Here is a 17,341-nt window from a genome sequence, read left to right as displayed (position 1 = left end):
CCTTGGCTGCTTCCATCAAAATTCAACTTGATGACACCTTCCAAAAGCGGAACCCATTATGACAAGATTTTGTTCTTCTTTGTTGAAGTGTTAGCTATTATTAACCAATTCCTCCACAAGTCATCAAAGGGGAAATCATCAAACATATCTAATGTTTTCAGCCAATGGATTGTTCTTGTAAGGATGCAGTCCTTCACTTCATCTAACCCTCTTTCCTTCTCTGAAAAAATTCTTCCATTCTTTTCCTCCCAAAGAGTCCACAAAGTGGCTGCCCTGACACATTTCCACATGACTTTGCCTCTTCTAGTGTGCCAAACAAAAAAAGATGGGTTAAATAATGACCTTAAATCGGGAGGCAAAGACCACCTACCTCCAAATAAACAAATGCTCCAATTCCATAAAGCTGTAGCAAATGAACAGGAGATCAGCAAATGGAAACAGTCCTCATTCTTGGCTTTACACAAGGAACACCAATTTGGGGAAAGACAAAGAGAGGGTCTCTTTTTCTGTATGTTTTCCAAAGTATTGATTTTCCCATATTAGACTTCCCAGCAGAATACAACAATTTTGGGGGAAATAGGTCGTGCCTAGACTTCTTTGAAAGGGAAACCTTGGGAAATGGGGTTAGAACTGAGGGATTTTAGAAAGGAATTAGCTCAACAACGCAACTCAACTCACCATCCCTTAACCCTTTACGAAAACTGAAATCCCTGTTTAAAGACAAGGGGGTTAGTGGGCTCGGGAGAAAGTTTGCAATTGGCTCATTTTTGTGACGGGAAAGGGAATAGAGTGAGGGGAAACGATCTTTGAGGGGTTGAGTACCCACCCAAATATCCTCCCAGAATAGAATGGCATTACCAGAACCAACATCATACCTGATCAAATTGAGGAAGCAGGGGAGGATACCATATATAGCCTTCCAATGTGTTGTGAGGGTAGCTCAACGAGATACCCCGGAATCTCAACCATTTCCAGAGCAGCCATGTATGCTTTCCACCACCTCATGCCATAGTCTCTCTCTCTCTCTTGGGGCCATCTCCATAACCACTTCCCTAAAAGGGCTACATTCTTCAGCACTATGTTCCCTATCCCTAGACCCCCTTCTTCCTTTGGTTTGTTAACTATCTCCCATCTAACCAAATGATCCTTTTTCACCTCTCCCGGTTCCCACAAAAAGCCCCTCATTCTCTTCTCCAATTTCTTAGCCTCCCTTGGAGGAATCCTGAACACTAAAAGGAAGTAGGTTGGAAGATTGGCAAGTGTAGCCTTAATTAAAGACAGCCTACCCCCTATTGAGATGTAATTCTTTTTCCAAGCCACCAAGAATTTATCAAATTTCTCCACAATAGGGGCCCATAAACTACTTTCTTTAGGGTTAGCTCCTAAGGGTAGCCCTAAGTATGTCAAAGGCCAAGAAGAAATGTTGCAACCTAAGCACTCTGCAATGGATTCAATCTCCCTATTCTCCATATTTACTCCAGCCACACAACTTTTATCAAAGTTTACCCTCAAGTTGGAGACACTCTCAAAAGTTCTTATTTAGGTTCTTAAGGTTCTCCACCTTACTTAACTCATTCCCTTCACAGAAAATAACAATATCATCAGCAAACTGAAAGTGAGTTACTGGAATGCCTTTGTTCCCTATTCTCCATCCCTTTATTTGGCCCTCCTCATCTGCTTTGGAGATCATTCTACTGAAGACATCAACAGCAAGAGTAAAGAGGAAAGAGGAAAGTGGATCACCTTGTCTTAAACCTCTATTGGTTGGAAAGAAGTCCTTAACGACCCCATTCACCAAAACATAATAATGGCAAGAATTTAAACATCTTCTTATCCAATTACACCATTTATCCCCAAATCCACGTTGTCTTGACATTTCCAGTAGGAAACTCCAATCCACTAAATCATAGGCCTTCTCCAAGTCCAGTTTGTAGGCAAATCCTTTTCTACCCGATGTCCTCATCTCTTCCACACTCTCATTTGCAATAAGGATCCGATCCGTAATTTGTCTATCCTGTGTAAAGGCTCCTTGTGCTTGGCTAATGAGAGAAGGTAGAACTGCTTTGATCCTCCTAGAGAGCACTTTTGCCAGAATCTTATAGATGCTTGTCACCAGGCTGATTGGCTGAAAATCTTTGGGGTGTTTGGCATCAGTCTTTTTAGGAATTAAGGCTAGAAAGGTGGCATTGATTCCAGGATTCACAACATGTTTGTCCTCAAATTCTCTAAAGGCTCCAATTAAATCTTCTTTGACTATGTCCCAACAATCCTGATAAAAAGCCATTGTAAATCCGTCTGGACCTGGTGCCTTAGCTCTATCCATAGAAAAGACAGCTTGTTTAATTTCCTCTTCCTCAATCATTCTTTCTAGCCATCCCCTATCTGTTTGGTTCAAAGTTGGCCAATTCTCCTCCCCCACTATTAATCGATTCTCTAAAGGTCTCTAAAAGATTGATTTGAAATGATCCACAATCCTACTAGCAATCTCCTCTTGAGAGGTTATCTCCACACCATCAACCTCCAGCTTTAGTATCAAATTTTTCCTTCTTCTCCCATTAGCCATAGCATGAAAAAATTTGGTATTCCCATCCCCTTCCTTGATCCACTTATGTCTAGATTTTTGTTTCCATGAAATCTCCTCCCTCAACAAAATCTCCTCTAACTCCTTTTTCAGTTTCCTTCTTATTTCTCTGTCTTGCTCATCCATCATTCATTGGGATTCTTTTGCATCTAAATCCTCAATCTGAATCAATAATCCAGCCTTTACCTCCTCCACTCTTCCAAATTGATCCCTATTCCATTCTTTTATTTTGCCTCTCAACCTTTTTAATTTTTTTGTGGAATCAAACCCCATTCCATTTCACTTCTCTCATCTCTTCCCTCCACCATTCCTTAACCTTAGGCAAAAAATCCGGATGTGTCAGCCACATATTCTCAAATCTGAATGATCTGGGCCCATTACCAAAAGGTTCTTGTCCTACTTCTATAGGGCAGTGATCATAGGTTATCCTAGGTAGGGCCTTAGCCACCAAACCTTTCCAATGGCTCTCCCAACCCTCATTAAATAAGAACCTATCAAGCTTTGAGCAAATTGGGTTTTCTTGGAAGTTGGACCAGGTGTAGGTAGCCTATAGCAAAGGAATCTCTCGTAACTCACAAGAATTAATGAATTCGTTGAACATCCTCATACTAGTTGCGATGGCCTGTCTGGGATTATTTGACTTAGTTGTGAATCTTATTGCATTAAAGTCGCCTCCCAAGCACCAAGGGCCTTCTCATAAACCTTGAATTCCATGAATCTCCTCCCATAACTCATTCCTCTCTCTGTGATTAGTTGGACCATACACATTTGTTAGCACCCAAATGAAACCATCTTCCACCATTCTGAATTTTAGGGATATAGTGAAGTTTCCTATTAACTCCTCTACTGGTTCTACGAAGTCCTCCCTCCACAACGTAACTATCCCCCCCGAAGTTACCCACAACGGAGCTGAGCACCATCTTACCCCTCTTATTTTCCAAACCTCTCTAACTCATCTCCTATCCAATTCAGCTAATTTTGTCTCTTGCAGCATCACAACATCAGGTCTTTCTCTCCTAAGTAACTCCTTAATCGATCTCCTCTTTCTAGCACTGCCCAAACCCCTTACATTCCAACTGATTATCTTCATTTACCTTCAAGAATTTAGCCCTCCAGTATTGTGTTCCCTCATTCAGAACCCTTTTTCCTTTCCCCTCTGCCATTAAACTCGATATCCCCTTCAATGTCCATTATTAGTCTCTCTACTTCAGACTTTCTTCTTTTTCCTACCCTTATTTCCAACTAGCTTCCTGTTCTGCCCTGTATTTCCTAATTCTTGCCCCAATCCATTGGATCTTGCCTCAGATTCAGGGTTATTTGGAATCACCTCTAGTATTTCCCCTCCTGTTTATATTCCTCCAACAGGACACAAATCTGCCCCCAAATCCATTCTAATTCCTCCTGATTCCTCTCTACCAATCCAACACCCTTCTCAGTACGGACTCCATCAATATCAATCGCCACTCCCTTGCTGCCAATTAGTTGGTCTGGTTGAGATTCCAGGACATCTGTTACAGGCAAAGAACCCATATTAGTATCTAAACCCAAATGGACAGGCTTACCTGAATGTAGCAGAGATGGTAGTATGTGGACCGGATGTTGAGTATCAATTCTTGGAGTCAGGACTTGGCCCTTCCCCTTTTCCTGACTCAGCCGTGGAATTGGACTAGGTTCAACCAGTACTTTTTCGCCCTCTACAGTCAAAGAAACTTTGCTAATCTTTCCCTCTGCGCGAACCCTTAGGTAAGGCTCCATGTCTGATTCCTGTCTCTCTGGCCTGAAAACCTGACTATGCTGCGCCCATGGAATAGACTCGTTTTGTTGGCGGGGATGTTATCTGCTGCACCTCTTTAAGTGTTTCCAACTCCATCTGACTTTTGTCTGGCATACCCGGTTTGGGAAATCTATGTTCGCCACTGTTAAGGCTCAATCTTCTTTTCGTTTGGACATTTCCAGGGTCTTGCAGATTCGTTTCTTCCTCTAGGAATAGTAGATCAGTGTTTAAGCTATCCTCTTCCATCATATCTTTTGGTTTTTGGAGGTCGATACTTCCCAAGCTGATGGTTTCTCCAGCTTCTGAATCCGAGTCAGAGATTTCTTCAACATCTGGCAATCTGTCCGAATTTGAGTCAGAATCCGCACTGCTCTTCACACACCTCGGGTTATGGCCCTCCAGGTCACATTGTACCATCTTCTTCGAGGGTCTCCACTGTAAAGAACTGGATACCTGCGCTGAACTGTTCGAGCGAGAGAGAGAGAGCTCGATGAAGACAATGGTATACCCATTTTATTGTCTGCCTTAGGTTCATGCCTTGTCACGTGCACCTTTAAGTCATCACGCGGCCTCCTGGATCGTGGGTCAGTTAAGTATAGCCCACTTAACCTTTCGGGCCTACTGGGCCCAGAATTGCAAGTTAGAGTTGTATGTGGACCTACTGGGTGGACCCTTTGTCCCCCCTTAGATAAGCCCATAGAGTTCAGCCCACTAATTATTCTGTCCTTTCTTCTATTATTGGGCCCAGGCCCACTCCCTATTAACTGGCCTGGATTGGGTTGGGCCCTAAATTACTTTAAGTGGCCCAACGGTTCAGCTTCCCACTTGTATTGTGACTTTAATTCAAGCAAACTTGCAACCTCCTTGTCACCTTTTCCCAGACGATCATGTGTGTTTAAGGAATTGGTTTTAATGCCATCTGTGACAGCTTGTGCAAATGTTCTGTCAGAGGCCCTGCTAGTGCCTTGTTGAACACGCTTATGACTTTCCATCTTCAGCAAGGCTTTTGAATTTCCAAAACCTTGCTTGGCCTTTTCTGTGTAAATCTCTCTTCTTTGCAGGATTGCCAACCCCTTGCTGCTATGCAAGGTTTCTTCTTCAGCCTTGCCATCTTCCTCCCTTTGAGCATCCCTCCACATTTCAGCTTCAATGGAGGAAGTCAACCAGACCGCCATGAAAGCTCCTTCTACTCTCAGGTTCACTTTCCTGGGAATCTCCTCAGGCTTTACCCCATTTAGTAAAAGTGCTACGGACCTGAGGTCTCCCCAAAAGACACCAACCAGCCTTGCTCCACACAGTGCTGCGATGGCTTCTGCTACTTCATCCTTCCAAAGATGGAAGGGAAGACCAACCACACGCACTTTTACTCCATCCATTACTGGGAATTCCTTCGAGTTTGATGAAGGAGACCACCTGAAGATATTCACCGAGCCCAGCTTATCTTGCATACATACAGCCTCAACTGCTGGGTGGTTATCCAGAGGATCAAGCAGAGCTTTGCACCCATCAGGCGTTAATACAAATGTGGTTTTCATCCTCAACTGTTTTGTCACCAAAATAGCAACCTCCTCCCAGCTTCTCCCCGGTTTATCAACTTCAACAACCAGCTTACTGGACCATTCTCTTTTATCTACCAATAACAAGATTGCCGCTCTATTTCCATCTTGCATCACAGTAGGGGCCAATTGGTTAGGGGACTCCAGGTCCACTTCTGTCCTCGAGAGATCCTCTCTCACCTTCTTTTCCTAAACTTTTTCCTTCTTCATTTTCATTCTAGACATAAACTCTCTCAATGCCTTGGCTATTGCAGTCCACCCCTGGATCTTTCTTCCTTCCAGGAAGCATACCATTTGCTTCCTGATACTGTTAAAATGCTCTGAGAGAGTTATGAAGAATCCTTTTTTTATTTTTCCTGCATTCCACCACGTATCTCCTTCCCATCTTTGCTTGGAGTTCTTTCCAGCACCTATCCTTCCCTTTTGTACTCGCTGTAACTACAAAATCAGTGAGCCACTCTACCACATTCAATCCTACCAACATCACCACACCTCCTTTGCAGTTTCCATCCACAAGTAGTGCTGGCTAATATGTGGCTGTATAGAATTCACTAACCAACACACTACTGTGTAATTCTCCTGCATCCACCTCTCATAGATAGGGTCATCCTCCCCCGGTTTCCTCTTGTTCCCGGTGATAACTCCATTTCCCTCTACTACACACATGTATCTTAATAGATTGAGACCAGGCTAAATAATTGGTCCCACCGAACTTCACAATGGTCACTGCCCCAAAAAGATTCTCCATTGAGCCCCTATGTCCAAACCCAGAATCTATGGGATATTTGGTTTTTCCTCCAGTTTGTTCCATTGAGTGAAACGGAGATCAAAATAAGCCTCAACTAAGCTAGAATTGCTATCCCCAAGCAAAAAACTACTCTTCAAACAGCCAAATCCAGAGTTTCACAAGACTCGCCCGAAGGGGAGAAGAGGAGAAAGTTCAACTGCTCTAGGTTCCAGAACCCTGTCCAACTCAAATCACCCTTAATGAAAATCAAAAGGCTACCCTTTGATCTCCAAGCACCAGCTTCAAAGTGTCTCTAGGACCTGTAACTAGTTTTCTCCAGTTGTTTAGGGTTTTGGGGGAAAAACTCCAAGAGCCTGCCTTGGGCTTCAACTGGGGATGAAAACTTCACAAAACCTTTCTAAAAACCCTCTCAATTCTCCATACACTGTCTATGGGCCAAGAGAGAAGAAAGAAAAGAAGGTGAGAACATGCTCCAATACCAAGTTGTAAATCACACCTGCAATAATCTGAATTAAAAGAAAAGAAATAGGAGAAAAGAAGGAGATTGAAGAGAGAGAAGTGATGGAGGAAGAAGATGGAAGAAAAGGAGGAAGAAGAGAGTTGTTCTAAAAAAAAAACTCTCTTCAGCCCCCAATGATCTCTTTTATTCTTCTTTTGTGAAAAATAAGGACAATTACAGGAATGCCCTTAGTAGGGCATCCATCACAAAAAACAGCAATAAAAAAGCAATAAAAAACAAGAAAACAGGCCCATAACTAAGGCCCACTATCTACTAAAACAAGTCATAAACATAGCTTAAAGAAAAACAAAGAAACTAAGGCCCATTCGGCCCATTATCTCTACAAATTTAATTAAATTTCGCAAGGCGTAATTCTTGAAAGATGACTCCCCATTTTCCATATCCATGTCTATACCTATCGATATTTGTGCATTATTGATAGCTCCTAATGCGATGGCATTCCAAGAGGGACAAAATTGCATATTTAGTTCAATCCAACCTTTGATGCTTCATAATGCTGTTATCACTGATATGCTCTGTTTGACAGTCTTTGATGTAGGCTTGCTAATTCTACTAAAAAGAATGTAGGCTTGCTAAACTATATCATCTTTCACTTTATAGGTTGACTGTGATTCTTCTCAACTTTACATAAATTATACCTTTCTGAATTTAGCTGAAGTCTTCGCTTTTTTATGCAGTGAGTTATTATTATTATTTTTTTCTGATTAGTTCCAAGTCTTTGTAGCTAAGCTGTTGAAAAATTGTAATTTGTTTGGTTGGTTGCAATTCTAAGTATTTTATGAATTTAACTGGAAATAGGTTACTTTTTCTTCTTCTTTCTAGCCTTTTGCCTTTTGTGTTCATCTGCGTACGTAATTAAAGCTGTGCTTGGTTTGAGGGAAGATTTTCTTGGGAGGGGAAAGGATGGGATGAGATAAATGAGAAAGGGAAAATGGGTGGAAAATTTTCAAGTTCCATTGTTTGGTTGCAAAAAGGAAAAAGTGGGAAAATCAACCCCACTTACAATAATAATTAATTAATTAATAATATATTTTTTTTTTTATTTTTATATTTTATTATTAACTAATCATTAGTATTTTATTAATTAATTTATAATTATTTAATTAGTGAATTAATTAATATCAATAATAGTTAATTAATTGATAATTAATATTTATTATTTTATATTTTATTTGATGAATACGTATTATTAATTACTAACTTTACTTTGTATTATTAATTATTTTTAATTAGTTAACAATTTTATTATTTAATTATTTTTCTTGATTTATTAAATAATTTAATGATGAAATATTTGCTTAACTATTATTAATTAATCAGTCATTTAACATTAATTAATATTTTAATTTTTATTAGTTTACATTTTACTATCAATATTTTATTTTATTAATACCTCCTAGTTAATGATTTTAATTTTTTGTTAATTAATTAATGCTTTATTAGTTTATTTCTTTGGTTTATTTATTAATTAATTTATTTTAATGTCTTATTAAATAATAATTTATTAATTAATGGATCACAGGTCTAATATGAACTCTTAAAAAGACTACAAGGAAGGTGTTTTTTTACGTTAAGCAAATTCCCCCTTGCTTTTCCACTTGTTTCAATGTCTTATTAAATGATAATTTATTAATTAATGGATCACAGGTCTAATATGAACTCTTAAAAAGACTACAAGGAAGGTGTTTTTTTACGTTAAGCAAATTCCCCCTTGCTTTCCCACTTGTTTCACACCAAAATGGTTTGTTTCCACTTCCCAAGTATTGAGAGCAGCAATTCTACCTTTTTCCCATCTCATCTCATGACATCCCACAAACCAAACATGGGAAGAGAAGAATATTTGAAAACATACCTTTTTTCCCTTTCCATCCCATAAACCAAATGGAGCCTAAAGGTTTGTATGTTTCTGCCTAATAGCAGGAAATCCTTTTATTTTATGTGCAAGTTGGAGACATTGCTCTATATGATTGGCATGCAGTTCTTTTTGTTGCTTTTCTAGATTCATCTCTCATTCATAGTGCTTTCTCTTTGCTTCTTTTGGAAGGTAAGAGCAACATCAATTACTTGTTTTGCGGGCATAACTTCCTCTGTTTTTTTCTCTCTCACGAAGGAGAAACAGGACTTCATTATTTCTTCTTCTGTAAGTTTAGATAGAAAAGTACTTGAAGTATTTAATCTCTCTTTGCTTTCTGTATATAGTGGATGCAGATGCATCTTCTGATATTTCATTCCTCAAAACCCATTTTAGATTAGTGCAGCATTAAATGATGAGGCTCCTCAAGTTAAATCATCCGCTTGTCGGGCCATTGGTGTTATTGCATGTTTTCCACAAATTTCTTACAGGTAATTCCAATGTTCATGTTATGCTACCTCTTAGTTTGGTTATTGCACTTATTATGTAATCTTCTTGGTTTGGGGGATGGACCATTTACCGAAGGCTTTAATATTGTAGCACAAAGATCCTCAATGAGTTTATCCATGCTGTGGAGATTAACATACGTGATCCCTTGGTCTCGGTATCTACTTGTATCAATTTCTTGTTTCTAATTCTTTTGTTTAGTTTTGGATCTTAAGATGGTGAACGTATCTCTTGATCACATATTTCTTCAGGTACGAATAACAGCCTCTTGGGCTTTAGCAAACATATGTGATTCTTTCCGTCACAGAGCAAGTGATTTGAACTTGCAGAGGTGTTCTGCAGGTGAACTAATGTGTTAAGTGAGTGCTTTTATTATATTCATCTTATTTTCCATGAATTTGATTCACTGTTCCCTATTCATTCTTCTTGCAGGAAAACATGTAGACCCAGATTCTGATTTATTTTCCATGAATATAATCCTGTTGGCTGAATGTGCTCTGCGGTTGACTAAGGACGGCGACAAGGTAAAGAGGTCTCAGCTGCTTAATAAAAGCAATAAGCTTGTTCTGAATCTTTGTTATGAACCATTACCTTTTTTCTGTTTTCATAGGTGAAATAGAAAATTAATCCTCAGCCTCAGGTACTTTTATTATGGTGTATGGCTGTTTGTGGCATTTTTATTTAACCTATTGACAGGCTGAACAATTGCTCCAATAAGCCCAGTGTTTAATTGTATTTTCTGTTTTTTGATCAGTAAAATATATTTTATTTGTAATTATGATTGGTGGTGGGAGTGTTATTCCCACTTTAGCACACTTTTCTGTCCCAAATTACAAAGCTGCCAAAAATAGTTGATGCCTCAGTGCCCCTTCTTTGGCAAGAGAATCAGCTAGCCAATTTGCACTCCTTATCCATTTGAAATCAGCCTCTACTTCCTTTGAAATCTTCTCCACTTCCCTAGACCCTAATCACGTGTTTGAAAGTCCAAGGGGTAAGGCTGTTGCTTCTAGCCCATGAAATGACCACTTTTGAGTCTCCTTCCACCTCAATATGCCTAAATCCCAACTGTTTACTTGTAGCAATGCCAACAGTTTAGCCTTCAATGAATTCCCAGTGCCAGTCAGTTCTGAGAACAAAGCCAATATCCTCCATTTACAATTTCTGGTTACTCCTCCTATACCTGACAATCCCAGATTTCAAGGGAGCTCCCATCAAAATTCAGTTTGGTTTTGTTGCCTTCTGGAGGTTTCCCCTCCACCCTTACTTTCTCTTTCACTCTTGAAGACTGTGCTACTTTGGTCCAGGTTCTTAGGATGTCTATGACTAAGAAAACTTAGAAGCTATCCAAGGATTTTACCCAATGTGCTACTTTCACCTTTATGATGTCTATCACTTCCTCTATTGTTCTGCTTTTCTCCAAGAAGATCCTGTTATTCCTTTCTTCCCACATCACCCAGCATATTGCTGCCTTTGTAGCTCTCTACATTACCATCCTTCTTTTCTTTGGTTACCTCAAGAAGTCTGGGTTGAAAAGGCATACCACATCTTGAGGGGGAGCCCACCTGCAACCAAAGAGAACACAAAAAAACTCCCAAATTTGATAGGGTCTCACCACTTTCCTTACAAAGAGAGCACATGTGAGGAAAAAGGAAGCAAGTGGCTTTCTTCTCTGCAGCATATCACAAGTATTTAGCTTACCAAGGAAGATTTCCCAAAAAAGATCTTGAATTTTTGGGGGGATAGGCTTACTCCAGATTTCTTTCACAGGAAAATCCCCAACTAGGGGCTAGGTGAGGCAAGTACTTTGAAGAAAGAGGAACAAGTAAAGAGACCATCTGAAGAAGCTACCCATGGACGGGTCTAAACGAACTTGCCCTAGCAGGTCTAACAACCAGATTAAGGACTCACACTCATTTCCCTAATTCCCCTTCTGAAACATAAATTCCAATTTACACCGTTTGGACAAGGTGTTCCCAAATTAGACACAGTTTCCCCCTTAAGGTTTGAAAGAGCAAGGATTCAAAAAATTGGTCTTTAAGTGGGGTTTCCCCTACCCAAAGATCTTCCCAGAAATGTACTTTATTACCTTGTCCCACATCAAACCAAATGGAGTTGAGGAAAGTAGAGTAGACTTCATGAAATGCTTTCCAAGATGAAGCTAAGGTAGCATGAGGAGCAACTTTTGCGTCCCAGCCATTACTTTCCAACCCATGAATGCTCTCTATAACTTTGTGCCATAGTCTATCACTCTCAAAAGGGAATCTCCAAAGCCACTTTCCTAGTAAAGTTGTGTTTCTTAGGATAAGGTTCCCTACTCCTAAATCCCTTGGTCCTTAGGTTCGCCAACCTGTTCCTTTTTTTTTTGGGAAAAGGTAGCTTTCATTAAATTAATGCAAGTTTAGTACAACTATCACCTTCAAAATCTAGGTGACTCTTCAAAATAAGCAATTACAAACACACCCAAAAAGGATTTTCCCTATTGATTCCTTGCTTTGCTAAGTTATTGGCCATTGGACTGGCTGATCATCTATTCCATTTAAAATGTTCTCCAAGTTCCCTTGTTAGGTACAATATTTCCCTGACAGGCTATCTAAGGGACCAAGTCTCCAAACTGTTTATTTACATCCAACCTACTACCAGTTTTGAATCTCCCTCCACTTCTAACTGTTGAAAACCCAGTTGTTTAGCCAATCTGATCCCCTATAGGAGTGCCAAAACTTTTGCTCTAAGTGAGTCCCTCACACCTATCGGGCCAGAGAACATGGCCATGATTTTTCCTTCCCCATCTCTAAAAGCAACCCCAATTCCAGAGGGGCCAGGATTACCCATAGAGCTGCCATCAAAGTTCAAGTTAACGGACCCTCTGACCTCTATAGCATCTTCTGATTTTTATAATTTCTGTCATATTTTTCTGCAACTTAGTTTTTTTTTCTCATATTCTATGTTTTCCGGTTTTTTTTTTTTTTTTTTGCGTTTTCTGTGTTTTATAATGTTCTGTAGTGTATGTTATATTTTTTTGTATGTAGGATAAACAGGTTGGGTGGGTTTGGCTGGGCCAAGGTGGGAACCCAACCCATTTGATTTTTTCTAAATGGACTGTTAATGGGTTGGTGGGTTGGACGGGTTGGGTTGAAGCTCAACCCAAACCTGCCCAATTGCCACCCGTTATAGACTCCTATACTTATGTATGACTTGGCCTGATATCTCTGATACAATGGATGTAGTGAGTCAATTTTTGCAAGCACCTCATAGTTCACATCTTGTAGTTGAAAGAATTCTTGTTTATCTGGAGAGCACAAGCAAGGGAATCGTAAACCATATATTCATGCAATGATCATATGAAGATTGAATTGTTTAGTGATACTAATTGGACTGGTTCTGTTGGTGGTAGATGATCCGGTTGTGGGTATTTTGCATGCATTTTATAATTCACATCTATCTTATAGTTGATAGAATTCTTTCTTAAGGAGAGCACAAGCAAGGAATCTTATATTTACGCCATGATCATATGAAGATTGAAGTGTTTATTGATGCCAATTGGGCTGGTTTTATTGATGGATGCACATCCACTTATGATTATTTTTCATTTGTGGGTGGAAACCTACATATGGAGGTCGGTTGTCATTTTATATGAGAAAGAGTTCTCTTTGTATTCCATTTGTTGAGTCTAATTTTAAGCTAGCTTATGTATTAACTAAAGGGGTTCCAAAGTCTAAGCTACATGATGATGTAAACAAGATGGGAATGAGTGTTTTAAAAGCGCAAGGCACAAAAAGGGCATAGGGGCCAATTTGTGCCCAAGGTGCAAGGTGCAAGGCGAGGCACACGCCTTTTTGAAGCAAGGCGCAAAAATACAAAAAAAAAGGCTAAAAATAAAAAAAAAAGTCAGAATATTAAAAAAATGCCAAAATTTTCAAAAAAATGCAAAAAATAAAAAAAATATTAAACATAATATTAATAAAAAAAATATAAACTTAAATTTTAAAATAAATGTTTTAAAAACCTATTATCTAAAATTAAAATACATAAACATAACATGTAATGTGTATTCAAATGAAAGTTTAAAAATAAAATCAAACATATAAAACATTTTCAAGCATGTAAAACCCACAATCTCTTTTTTCCTCAATTGCATTACTTCAAGTAGCTAATGTGATGTAAAATATATTACATTCCTGATTCTACGAGCTGCCTTTGTGCCACGCCCCTCAAGGCAAGCCAAAACAAGTCCATATTAGGGTTTTAAATTCTTAATTTTCACAAAAAAATAATGATTTTATAATTTTAATTGCCTTAAAAGATGATATTTTATTAAGATGAATGAATGAACAACATTAGCAATAAAAGCAGAACCTTGGAGGAGTTGATCTCAGATATTACCTATCGCTGCATCCTTTGGGCGGTGAATTCAACTCTGTTTAAAGGACTTTCAGTCAATGATATTTCCAGAGATATTCACCCCTTTCTGTTTCTGCCTCATCCCCAGCAAACTCCCTTGAGGCTTCCTGTTTCCATCAGTGATGGTGCGATAACCCTTAATTTTGACGGTTGTGCCTTAGGCAATCTGGGCTTTGCAGGTATTACCGGTACAGTAAGGGACCAAAGGGGCAATATGTGTTGGACTTTTAGTGGTCCAATCGGTTGGGCCGACTCCACAAAGGCTGAAGTGATGGCTGCTCTCACCAGAATTAGGATAATAAAGAATTTGGGAATTCAGAATTTGATCATTGCAGGTGATTCAGCAAATACAATAAAATGGTTAAGAGACAAAAAAGGGAGCCCTTGGAGACTGTATCACTATCTGACTGAAGCTTGGGATTCTTTGGATGGTTTGAATGTTAACTTAGTTTGGATTCCTAGGGAACACAATCATACTGCAGAGGGCTTAGCTAAATTTGGTGTGTATTTGGAGCATCTGTATAGTGACAAGCTTCCTCCTTTGTAACTTGTAGGGTTCCCCCCTGCTTTGTATATCTCCTCTTGTTCCCCCCCCCCCTTTTTTCTCAATAAATTCTGGTTAAATTTTCTCAGAAACATTAGCAAAGGTGCATTTTCAAAAGGCGCACACCTTTTGAACAATATTGCATTTCCAAAGGCGCATGCCTGGACAAAGGTGCAAGGCACATCAGGCATGCACCTTTTGAAAGTGTTGCGCCTAGGACCTAAGCGAGGCACCTACCCTAAAATGTGCCTCGCCTGTGTGCCTAGGTGCGCCATTTAAATCACTCAATGATTAATATCTATTCTCAATGGGGTTGTGGTGATAATATATGTATATATTGAAGGGTGGTATATTATCAAGGACATTTGGTCTCTTTTTTGTAATTGTGGTGGGCATCATTATAAATAATGGAATGGAAGTCCATTCCTCTATTCTTCTTCCCCTCTCAAAGTGGCTCTAGGGGTGAACATGGGATAGGCTGGACTGGGCCCGGCTAGGCTTAGCACCTATTTTAAGGGCTATAGCCTGGCCATGGGCCTGGCCTAGCCCAACCTAGACCTCGATCTTGAAATGTAAGGCTGGGTTGGGCTTAAGTCCCAAATTAAATTTTATAAAATATATATTGTATTTTATAATATGGCAAAATATATGTCGAAAATGGATTATGCAATTCATATAACATGAAATATTATATTATATATATATATATATATATATTATGTGTTATTTTACAATATTTAAATACATAATATATAAAACATATATGCAAGTATATTTTTAATTTTATAAATAATATATTGCGGGCCAGGTAGGGCTTGGGCTGAGCTTGAAGTGTTGGATCGAGGCTCAGCCCTAAAATTTCTGGCCTAATGCAGGCCTGTGGGTGGTTGGGCCTGAACACAAAAACCTAGGCCCAATCCCAGAATTTTTGGAGCTGGGCAGGGTTGGGCTTCCAGCCCTAAAATTTCTCTCTGTTTCTTCTCTCTTTATCTATTTTCTTCCATTTAATCTTATGTATTTTTACTATTTTATTGTTTCCTATATGAAAGTGACTAGCTGCATCCAACCTAAACTTAATGAAAAATAAATAAAAATATCTGAAACATAAGAATAGGAGATAATTTAAAGATGGATTCAACACTGGGCTTGCTATACTCTGTTCTGGAACATCTGTTGTTTTTCGCCTTATCAATCTAAAAGAAAAAAATAAATACAAATTCAAATTTCTGATTTGGTTCACTTATGCTTGTCTAGTTTTTGTGAGTTACTCTTGTTCCTGCTGGAAATGTCCATTTCAGTCATTAGAGCATTCTCTTAACAACAGTTCTCATGCCCTTGCTTGTTATTCTTTCATCAACTTGTTCTATTCGTAGCTCACGAAGTCATATTTCTTTTCCTTCAGATCAAATCAAATGCTGTAAGGGCTCTAGGAAGTCTTTCGAGATTTGTGAACTTCTCACATTTGTCCAGTGCTAAGGATGAACCAGTTTGTATGGGTTCACCTCTAACCACTAATATCAATGAACTGTTGCATTCAAGTAATGATTCCAAAGCCAGTCACGGTCCACTCCCTCCAGGAAACTTGTCTGATATAACTTATATGCAACATAACCAGTGGTTAGATACAACGGTTCAGGCATTTCTTTCTTGTGTAGCAACTGGCAATGTGAAGGTATTCTTTCTTTCAATATGCAATTTGAAATAAATTTTTTCTATTATACTTGTCTGGAATAATCTGCATTAGGGAATCTATGTTGACAGTATTGTGTTCTCAACAGGTCCAATGGAATGTTTGTCATGCATTTAGCAATCTGTTTCTGAATGAAACACTAAGACTGCAGGACATGGCATGGTAAGGATATGCTATTTTTTGTGTTCTTGCATGATTGAAATGATCAAAGGCTTTATTAGAACAGAAGAAGAATAGGTGAATCAATGGCATGTCTGCTTTTCAAATACTTGGAATTTTAAAACTTGAACTAATATCAGGAATTAGGAATAAAGGAACATAATATTGCTATATACAAAAAAAAAAAAATTGGTATAATATTTAGGTGCAACATGCCGCAATTCTCGAAGCAAAAAAAAAAAAATGCTGCAATTCTATTTTATTTTATTTTATCCATAATATACAAATTATTTTAGAGGAGAGAATAAAAAGATAATCGCATTCTGTATAAGAAAATAAATGTTAGCAATGAATAACTTCTGTCATGGTCATGTTATATAACCAACAGACACACTTTAGTAAAACCAAACAAGCTAATTATCTCGATCTGTCTGTGGCAAGTTGGTGTAGAACAGTGCTGAACCAGAACGGGGGAACCTATGTAGTACAAGTAATTATTTCAGGTGATTTTTGGGCAACTTTGGAGTGCATTGACTTGACTTATTGGGAATTATAGGTGGGCTATTTAGGGATTGATGATTCAGAAAAGTACGATAATGGTATGCCAAGAAATAAAATAATAGGAAAATAATAATTATCCATCATCATTCAGAATGGAAATACAGGAACTAGAAAAAAAACTAAGAGAAATTCGGATCTAACTCTCACAGAAGAGCCCACTAAATATACTTTGTTATCAAACTGAGCTCTTTAAAAGTCACTAGAAACAACTCGTAATTACATTAACCAACACTATTCTCTGCCATAACTTGTATCACATAAGTGCACTCATATTCTGACTTCAGATTCTTAAAATAACTCTTGTTTGATTGTAAAAATAATAATTAAATGGAAGAAAGAATATAAGAAAAAGTGATGAGAAATCACCAAGTGAAAAGACAATAAAAACAAAAATAATCCAACTTCCCCTTAATAGGTAACTTCAAGAATAGCTCCGCAATGCATGTAAAAC

General features: G+C 38.5%; 1 protein-coding gene across 8 annotated transcripts in view; it reads left to right on the top strand.

The window, feature by feature from the left end:
• The window catches only part of LOC148864245 (ARM repeat superfamily protein), a 101,316-nt gene that overhangs the window by 69,772 nt on the left and 14,203 nt on the right, over nucleotides 1-17,341 (top strand). For all 8 annotated transcript variants that reach the window (XR_016110234.1, XR_016110233.1, XR_016110232.1 and 5 more), the window contains 7 exons: nucleotides 9,224-9,319; nucleotides 9,428-9,522; nucleotides 9,632-9,695; nucleotides 9,790-9,880; nucleotides 9,971-10,062; nucleotides 15,883-16,152; nucleotides 16,259-16,332. Coding sequence is in view for 4 of the 8 variants with exons in the window: in XM_088979422.1 (XP_088835548.1) it covers nucleotides 9,224-9,319; nucleotides 9,428-9,522; nucleotides 9,632-9,695; nucleotides 9,790-9,880; nucleotides 9,971-10,062; nucleotides 15,883-16,152; nucleotides 16,259-16,332 (782 nt within the window). In the remaining 4 variants the exon portion in view is untranslated. The remainder of the gene's footprint in view (nucleotides 1-9,223; nucleotides 9,320-9,427; nucleotides 9,523-9,631; nucleotides 9,696-9,789; nucleotides 9,881-9,970; nucleotides 10,063-15,882; nucleotides 16,153-16,258; nucleotides 16,333-17,341) is intronic.

This window comes from Nelumbo lutea, chromosome 3 (genome assembly GCF_056320005.1).
Source record: "Nelumbo lutea isolate HS-2025 chromosome 3, American lotus-T2T, whole genome shotgun sequence".
Classification (NCBI taxonomy): Eukaryota; Viridiplantae; Streptophyta; class Magnoliopsida; order Proteales; family Nelumbonaceae; genus Nelumbo; species Nelumbo lutea.
Note: the sequence above shows the minus strand (reverse complement) of the source record. Positions and strands in the feature narration are given on the sequence as shown.